Source organism: Drosophila guanche, unplaced genomic scaffold, assembly GCF_900245975.1.
Source record: "Drosophila guanche unplaced genomic scaffold, DGUA_6, whole genome shotgun sequence".
Taxonomy (NCBI): Eukaryota; Metazoa; Arthropoda; class Insecta; order Diptera; family Drosophilidae; genus Drosophila; species Drosophila guanche.
Window position 1 is genome coordinate 1,367,778 of NW_022995757.1, and position 9,809 is coordinate 1,377,586.

The window sequence follows — 9,809 nt, forward strand, 5'->3', positions numbered from 1 at the left end:
GCAATTTAATGATTTACATGTGGGCCGCACTCTTTTGGTTTCTCCCACCCGCGTGAGGCACAGGGACTAGACGCCATGGCTGTTTTGCTTTGAATTTCTTGGCCTCCCTTATGTTCCGAAAGTATTGTTCAAATCTACCGCAAATCACGCTTTGTTATCGGTGCTGCCACAGTTGGCCCTGCCATATGTATCTGTAATGGCCGTTTGAGAGTTTAAACATAGACGTAGCTTCGAGTTTGATGCCAAAGCGTCTTTGTAGTTTATTCAGAAGTTGTGTTCATTTCAGTCAGGTATTAAAACATAAGTTTTCTTATATTCGTAGTTTAAAGACTCCCATCGATTGTCGTAGCTTCGGGAGAATATCATTCGCTAAAGTTTGATTAATAATAAGTGACAAAGCAGAGCAAGGATAGCAGGTAAGTCCAAGGAACACAGTCAATCCTCCTCCATCATTGATTTATCAACTCTTTGCTTCTTTATTTACAACTATTTAAAATTAACGGATCATGAATCATTAATGAATANCCCTTATGTTCCGAAAGTATTGTTCAAATCTACCGCAAATCACGCTTTGTTATCGGTGCTGCCACAGTTGGCCCTGCCATATGTATCTGTAATGGCCGTTTGAGAGTTTAAACATAGACGTAGCTTCGAGTTTGATGCCAAAGCGTCTTTGTAGTTTATTCAGAAGTTGTGTTCATTTCAGTCAGGTATTAAAACATAAGTTTTCTTATATTCGTAGTTTAAAGACTCCCATCGATTGTTGTAGCTTCGGGAGAATATCATTCGCTAAAGTTTGATTAATAATAAGTGACAAAGCAGAGCAAGGATAGCAGGTAAGTCCAAGGAACACAGTCAATCCTCCTCCATCATTGATTTATCAACTCTTTGCTTCTTTATTTACAACTATTTAAAATTAACGGATCATGAATCATTAATGAATATTCGATTAAAACTAAATTTTTAGAGCTGAGAGTCATAAACCAGCTGGTAATATCAGAGAAGATCAAAGCCGATTAAGTCGATTTTAGACTAAAGTATATTTAAAGTATGTTTTGAAAATGAAAGGGTATATTTCGGTATATTTCCGAGGGTCTGTCGGTATTTTACATCGATAAGTCCGCGGTCACACTGTCATTCAAATAAAAGTCAGCGTCCGGTTCGTGTTTTTTCAAAGTCCTTTTAATTTAATCCGTCCTTTGGTTTCTAGTTTCTAGTCTCGTCGCTGCGTGAAGAAGTTGTTTTTCGTTTTGTTCTTTACTTGAGTGTATTTCGCTGAAATGGGTCTCCGAAGCTGGAAGAGGGTTATTTTTGCATGGGTAAGTTGAGCATTTATTTTTCATATTTTTTGCTTGTGTGTGTGTAGTGCCCGCACCGGCGTCGCATAGCCATAATGTGTGTATGCGTGCAGGTATTTGCAATACTTTTGTTTTTTTTTTCCCAAATACTACATTAAAGGCTAACACAAATCCAAAGAAATAAAAAAGATGAGTCTGTTTTTCTGTGTAAATGCCGTCGTAAAGTTTTGCTTTGTATGTATGCGCTTGCGTACCTGGCTGGTATGTGTGTAAGGCTGTCGGGGCCTACATAGTTCTGCAATTCGTGTTGTTTTGCAAGGGATTTTCCTGCGAGGTCTGCCGGTCCTTCCAAGCCTTTGTGTTTTCCTTTTTCTAAACGTTGTTTGCTTTATTTCAGAACTAAATAATTAAAGTTAGAACTAATATTTGTATGTATCTAAAAAATGTGAAAATTTGGAGATATGTACATATAAGGAAAGACGGAGCAGGGCCTTGCGAAATTCTGTGGCAGAGTTTCTCAGTGTGTACACATGTATTTATTTTTCGGCTGCTGCCGCCGCCTGCTATGTCTGGTGTATGCACTTGCGTGAATGGCTTGTAATTATTTTAATTATTGTTATGTCCACAATTTTTTGAAATCCAATAATAATAACAGCTTAAAAGATTATTTGTAACCGAAATTAGCATCGAAGAACTAAATAAATATATACATATGAGTGTAGATATGCATGGAGATGTGCCGGTATTTTGTGAAGCTGCCCTCGCAGAGGTTTTTTTACTTTTGTGTGTGCTTGTGTGTTTCGCCTTGCAATATTTAAAATATTTTTAAGGAATGAATAACAATACTAACGCTTGAACAAGTTAAATTGTAACCTAAGCTAACAAATTAGTTTGGAAATTAGATGGTAGAACGAGGAACGAGTATGTTCCTTGCGAAATTCTACTGCTTTCCTTGTGTGGTTGTGTGCGTGTGTTTTCTGCTGTGTTGCCGTCGTGTGTGTGTTTGTGTGCACTTTCCTGATTTTAGTTTAAACTGAAACGAGAGAAACACTGAATGCTTTCTGTGTTTTCCATGATCATAAATATGTATGAATTTTTGTGTGTTTTCTGCGAGGCTGCGCAGACCCCATTTAACTGCATGAGTGTTGGCCAACGCATGACCATATGACCTACGTATGTTTTTTTTTTTTGTATTCATTTGTTTAATCCTTCTAATTAATTATCTAGCTTTAATAATACTTTAAATATAATAATAAAAATAATACTTCTTACACTAGTGGGTATACTCATAATGAGGGCCGTATTTTCTGGTGGGAGTGGGCGCCCGTCGCGCGCGGTACTGCCGCAAAGCATTGCTTCGCACGCTCGAAGGCTCCTACTCCGCCTCCTGTTTACGACTCCTCTCCAATGCTCTCAGCGTTCGCATAACGCTCGAGGCGAACTCTGCGGCCGCTTCCCATGTCCTTGGCTCGGCCAGCATGATCGGCACCAAGGTCTCGGAGGAGATCCTGGCGCCTACTGCTGTCTCCATGCGGTGTCGCTCGTGGTCGAACCGGTGGCATTCGAAGAGGACGTGCTGTGCATCCTCCACTATGCCGGTGCCGCACTCTGGGCACCAGTCCTCCGTCTCGTGGCCAAAGCGCTTGAGGTAGCTGCGGAAGCAGCCATGACCGCTAAGCGCTTGGGTGAGATAAAAATCTACCCGGCCGTGCTTCCTCTCCATCCAGGCTTGCAGCTTCGGTATGAGGGTGTAAGTCCAGCGCCCCTTAGTTGACCTGTCCCACTGGTTCTGCCATCTGCTGATGCTGTTCCTCCTCGCTGCAGCCTTCAGCTCTGCTCTTGTCGCATCGCTTTCGCCCTGCACGGCTGAATGGATCTCCGCTCTCTCCCTTATTAGCTCCCTGAGTGGGACTTGCCCCGCAATGACTAGCGCGGCTTCGTCCGACACAGTCCGGAACGAGCACGCTATTCGTAGGGCACACAGCCTGTACGTCGCCTCAACGCCTCGCATGTAGGTCTTTACCTGAGCGGCTTTCGCCCACGCGGGCGCTGCGTACAGGATCTGCGACGTCACAACACTCGTCAGGAGCTTCCGCGTTGCCTGCTTCGGACCTCTGGTGTTGAGGAGCATCCGTGAGAGCGCTCCTGCGGTTCCGCTGGCCTTCCTCTGCACGTACTCCAAGTGCTCCTTGAAGGAGAGGCGAGTGTCGATGAGCACCCCGAGGTACTTGATTGCCCTCTGCGAGAGTATCGTGGTGCCACCGACCTGCACACTTGCAGTCTCTACAGCTTTCCGGCTCGATATGAGCACCGCCTCGGTCTTCTGCGCTGCCAGGTCCAATCCGGCGACCGTAAGCCACGACTCCACGGCTCGGACGGCCGCGTTGGCGAGCTCCTCCACTGCGGCAAGGTGCTTGGCCACCACTACTATGGCGACGTCATCCGCAAACCCCACCATGCTGGTGTTGGCTGGCATCGGGAGTCTCAGGACTCCGTCGTACATGGCGTTCCAGAGCAGGGGTCCCAAAACGGAGCCTTGAGGGACTCCGGCTGAGACTTTTTATGCCCTGGAACCCATACTGGTCTCGTACGTCAGCACCCTGTCGCTGAAGTAGCTACGCGCTATCCTCTGTAGGTAACCAGGTATGTTGAACCGCTGTAGGGCCTCTAGCGTGCGGCTCCAATCTGCCGAGTTAAAGGCGTTCCTTATGTCAAGTGTCACCACGAGACAGTAGGATTTGGATCCTCCTCTCCATCTGCAACCAGCGCATGCTTCCTCTGCCGTTTTGACCACCTTGGAGATGGCGTCCAGCTTCGACTTCCCCTTCCTGAACCCGTATTGCTCCGGGGATAGGCCGCCTGCTGCTTCGATGGCTGCGCTCAGCCTCGTGGCGATCACCTTCTCAAAGACCTTCCCTATCGTGTCCAGGAGGCAGATGGGCCTGTACGAGGATGCCTCGCCCGGCGGCTTGCCCGGCTTGGACAGCAAAAGGAGCCGTTGCCTCTTCCACCTCGATGGGAACGTACCCTCGTGTAGGCATCTGTTGAACAGACCCATGACCTCGCTTGGGATCAGCGCTAGTGCCAGCTTCGTCGCTCGGTTGGGAATCGCGTCCGGCCCCGGTGCCTTCTTGGGGTTCAGGTCTCTGCCTGCCCGCAGCACCTCTTCCTCCGTGACCTCGCGGATGTCGTCCAGGCTGTGCTCTGGGCTCGGGGATGTTGTTATGGGCCGCCCTTGCGGGAACAAGGTCCTAACTATCCCCTCCAGCACTACTGGGTCTGTCGGGGCTCTGCTTCCGGCGTTGATGTTCTTTACCACCATCTTGTAGGCGCCTCCCCAGGGGTCCTCCTCTGCGGCGTCGCACAGCTTGAGGAAGCANCTATGATGCGGCTGAAGGTCTCCAGCGGGAGGCTGGGCGCCAGGTAGCAACTATAGACCCACATCCCGCCTACTTTGCCTCGAACGAACCCCTCGGCCGACTTTATGTCGCCGATCTGGGGCGTCTCCACTCCGCATGTCCACAACGCTGCTCTGCCCGAGCGGTCTGTGGCCCAGTTGCTGCAGCTGGGAGCCCTATAAGGCTCGCTGAGGATTGCCACCTCCGATCCCCGCTCACGCACCGTCTGTTGCAGGAGGTCCTGCGCGGCCCTGCAGTGATTCAGGTTGAGCTGGATCAACCGCATGTCTTGCTGCGTTGACCGACCCTGCTGAACGCGGCCGTGCAGCTTTTGCTGCCTGCCTGGTGCCTGGACTCCTTCTTTCCCGCTGCCGAGCAAATGAAGCATGATGGCTCGTTTGTGCAGGCTGCGGCTTTGTGCCCCTGCTCGCCGCATTTAATGCAGCAGCCACTCCTATCCGTTGTGCTCCTGCAGCTGCTCGCGATGTGCCCCGGTTCCAGGCATCTGTAGCACCTCGGAAGTCCTTCTCTCTCTCTTCTTCTGACCTACGTATGTGCGTGTATGTGTGCGTCTTGTCCTTGAGCATAAATGCGTGTGTGTGGGTAGGGTGGAAGTGGGAGGGAAAGATGGCCTTGGGGAAAAGGGAAACAATAAATCCAATGCTAATCCTCAATATAATCCACTTACAGGTACAGAAATGTGGTTTCGTGGACGAACATTTTTTGACCCTCGAACAATCCAATATAAATATATTTTTTCTTCGTTATCTGGAGTATGATCATATGGAAATCTTTCTAGACACGGTCTCGACACAGGGTTCGGATCGAGCCACACCGTTGATACAATTTTTGAAAGGTGAGATTTATCTTATAAAATGTAATTGTTTTGCGATTCTCTTGCTGATTTCCTTTTTTTTTTGTGTATCCCCTTTCACCAGATGTTTATCCAGACTTCTGTCCCAATCTGGACAGAAGTGGCAATCTTGATCGCACCGACCATCTGATGGTCTATACACTGATGCTGCACTACGCCTGTGTAATCAAAAAAAGCGAGAAATATCAACTTATATGCACAGAGCTCTCGGAATCCATGCAAAGGTCGATAGCATCGTTTCTAAGGCACATAGTTGATAGTCAAAAGATAACACGTAACTGCCTGAAAGACGCCTTACAAACATCACCGAAATTTGTGCATCCGCGTAACATTGCCTCGCCTGATACAAGCATATCCAATAGTCACACCGTTGTTGCCAGCATTCCCCAAACTCCGGGCACACCAGTAACACTCGACACAGCAAGTCCACAGACACCGACAGAGACGCCGTCGCACACGAGTGGCAATTCACCGCTACCGATTTGTGATTGTGCAAAGTTAACTTACAGCGTGGAGGAGCACAGGATGAATGGCTCGCAATTGCAAAGCTCTATCGATGCACTGACTGCTAACACAATCGAGCTAGAGGAAAGCCTTGTGCAGCCTGCACGCCACATAGAAGATAATGAACAAATGAATGCCTATTTGGTGGCACAGCAGGACATGGAGCAGGCGAGAAACTTGTCTCATGAACTGGCGCTAGGACATGCACAAAACGCTACGAATCTAAAGAAAATGGAGGCTAAAGTTGTAGAGTGGCGCCAAAAATACGAATCAATTTTAAAGAAGAGCCTCGCTAACGAAGCCGAAACCAATGAGAATGAACGCAAGCGCCAGGACTTGGTTGAAAGCTCTAACATTTCCATGACGGAGATGCGTTCGAAAATTGATGCCTTAGAAGAAAAATACAGGGAATCACAGACGAACTACGGACAACTCCTCTTTGAGCGAAACAACCGAGATGTGCAGTATGAAAATGAGCGCATTGAGATTGAATTAAAGTTGGCGAATTGTTGCCGAGAGCTTGACGATCGAAACGATTCTCATGCGTTGCTGCTGAAAAAGTATGAGAACCGAATGGAGGAACTCAACGACCTGAAACTGGAGCGTGACACCCTGATGGAGGTTGCAAAGCAGCACAAGATGGAATTATCCGAATTTCAAAAGATGCTTGCTCAAGCTAATAATGTGACCAAGGAGAAGGAGCTGCTTCATCGAGAACTAATTGATCTGCAAAAAAAAACCGAACAGGATGCTGAAACAATTACGATCATAAAGGACTATAAGGATCTACTGCTCGTGAAAAGAAACACCCTAGATGAGCAGCATCAGAAGGAGCTTGTTAATGTAGATCTGATGTTGGCCAATTGTCGGCAAAAACTCGATGAACAAAACGAGTCTTATGCGATGCTGCTGAAAGAGCGTGACACCCTGATGGAGGCTACAAAGCAGAACACAAAGGAATTGTCCCGCGTTCAGCAGAAGCTGGAGCAGCAGCAGAAGCAGCAAGAAAATATGCAAGAAGAACTTAAGCAGAAGGATGCGCAAATAGAAGCCCTGCGCAAGGAAAAGGAAATGATGCGCAAATCCGAACGTACTGTCAGAAAGGACCTCAATGTTTTGATCAACAAAACCGATGAGAAAGAAGCACACCTCAATCTGGAGATTGGTTCTCTCAACTTGCAATTGATGCTAACCAATCAGCGTCTCGAACAGCTGGTACACCAAACGGAGACACACGACGGGGAAGTAGCACAGCTACAAGTCAAGATAGCTGAAGATGGCCAAGCACTGGAAGCTGCCAACCAGGAGCAGCTGTGCTTGCAGATGGAATTGCAATCACGACGCGCACTCATGGCGACTATCGAACATGCACATAAATTGGAAAATAAATCACTCAAACAGCAAGCAAAACTCCTCCAGTGTACCCTCCAGGAAATTCTTCAAGTGAAAATGGAACTGCAATCAAATCTTCTGAAGCAGCAGGACGAACACAACAAGCAGCTCAAGTTGTACGAAGATCAACTCGAGGAGTCTGAAAACAGATATGCCTTCCTACAAGTCAACATGACTGCCCAGCAAAAGACCTCGGAGGAGCTCCAAATTCAGTTAAGCCAGCAATTAAATGTCACCAAAAAAGATCTGGCGGACGCTATGGAACGCCTCAATGCCACCTATACGGCATCTGCTGAGGAGGAGGGACTACCCGATCGGAGCACCCTCCAACAAAACTGTCAGGTGTTGCAGGCCAAATACCAGGAAGCGAAAAAATAAGATAGAAGAACTGCACGTAAGCCTAACGCGAAACGAGATGGAGGGAAAACTTAGAAAGATGAAGGGCAAAATGGGACGTCCTGCTCGAAAGTCGATCAAGCGTCGTCCTACAGTCCTAAATCGGCATGGCTTCCTACTGATGTTAATTTTCCCACTCCTATTTACGCTTTTCGGAAAAAATTTCTTGAGCTATTTAACTAATCTTTTCACATAACACATTAACACTAACACCAACGCACCAATCTCTGTTCTATCCACTCTTACACATTCATTTTCCCACTTTCTTGGTATTTTTATACCCGTTACTCGAAGAGTAAATAGGGTATATTTTATTTGTGCAAAAAGTGTATGTACATATGTAACACACAGAAGGAAACGTTTCCGACCCCATAGAATATGTATTCTTGATCAGCACCAATAGCCGAGTCTATATAGCCATGTCTGTCCGTCCGTCCGTGCCAGTCTTGTCAGTCTTGTTTGTCGGCTAGTTCTCAGAGACTAGAAGAGCTAGAGCCACCAAATGTTGCCTCCAGACTGCTGTAAGCTCACACCGAAACCAGCGTATTTGAAAAACGAGAAGGGACGTGTGAGACGCTTCTTACGCGTCACAACTTGTATACCTGGTACTGTTACAAGTGTATTTAAAAAATGAGCCTCGCCCCCGTAAATCGCGAAAAATTTACGGTATACCTATCAGATCACTGAATTGGGATCGGATTGGATAATTATTATAGCCAGAATGAAGAATTTTATTTGCTGTGGCTAAACCCTCCCCGTTCAGCAGTTTTTTTTATTTCTTGCACATTCTCGCATTCACACTCTGCTTCGTGTAGTGTAGATGACAGATGAAGATAAATGTACAATTTGAAAAAACCGCTATGGTACAGATGTAGTACTGAGTGTCGGCCATAAAAGTTTTGACGCGTAAGAAGTGTCTCACACGTCCCTTCTCCTTGATTTTCTACTTGTAATTTTGGAACACATCTAAATACCAAACCTAAGCAAACTCTCAAGTCAATACTTAAACCCTTAACATATTTCTGATAACAATTATATTGTCATTTGGAGCCATGCCTTTATGACTGCATTCTGCCTGATGTACGTATATATATATTTAATTATTATTATTTACTAACCCTCACCACACTGTTGAGTTTATCTCTGCCACACAGAGTATACAGTAGAAATCGATTGGTTTATGCATAGAAGAAGAATGTCAATGGTAAAAAACCCATAATCGGGCGTGCCACAGATTAATATTCGATCTGTGGGGCCCATATTTATATATCATGTACATATATTGTATTTGTATTTCTTTGCATAGTATTTTTCTGTTTTATATTTCATTTTTGTGTGTTCTGTGTTGAAAAGTTTGTACCCATTATTTTCCGTGTGGTTCTGTTGTTTTGTATACCCGGTACTCGAAGAGTAAATATGGTATATTGTATTTGTGTGAATAACGGTTATATGTAACGCACAGAAGGAAACGTTTCCGACCCCATAAAGTATATATATTCTTGATCAGCATCAATAGCCGAGTCGATAGAGCCATGTCTGTCTGTCCGTCTTGTTTGTCGGCTAGTTCTCAGAGACTATAAGAGCTAGAGCCACCAAATGTTGGCTCCAGACTGCTGTATGCTCACACTGAAACCAGTGTATTTCAAAAATTAGCCCCGCCCCCCTTCCGCCCCCGCAAAAGGGCGAAAACCTCCCAAACCTACAATTTTGAAGATAAAAGAAAACTAAAAATGCGATCATCCAAATCACCAAATTGGGATCAGATTGGATCATTATTATAGCCACAATGAAGAAATTAATTTCCAGTGGATAAACCCACCCCGTCCCGCAGCTTTTATTGTTCCTTTCACTTTTCTCATTCACACTCTGCTTCAGCTTTACTCGGCCTCTGCCTCTGCCGTCCCTCAGCCGCTGCCTCTGCCGACTTTTAACACACCCCGTCCCGCA

The 9,809-nt window shown here is 46.1% G+C and overlaps 1 protein-coding gene across 1 annotated transcript in view; it reads left to right on the forward strand.

Moving 5' to 3' along the window:
• Window positions 1-1,131: 1,131 nt before the first annotated feature.
• The window catches only part of LOC117590417 (testis-specific gene 10 protein-like), a 20,759-nt gene continuing 12,081 nt past the window's right edge, over window positions 1,132-9,809 (forward strand). Inside the window, exons 1-3 of the mRNA XM_034283024.1 lie at window positions 1,132-1,319; window positions 5,387-5,552; window positions 5,635-7,860. Of these exons, the coding sequence (XP_034138915.1) occupies window positions 1,281-1,319; window positions 5,387-5,552; window positions 5,635-7,844 (2,415 nt within the window). The 5' untranslated portion in view covers window positions 1,132-1,280 and the 3' untranslated portion in view covers window positions 7,845-7,860. The remainder of the gene's footprint in view (window positions 1,320-5,386; window positions 5,553-5,634; window positions 7,861-9,809) is intronic.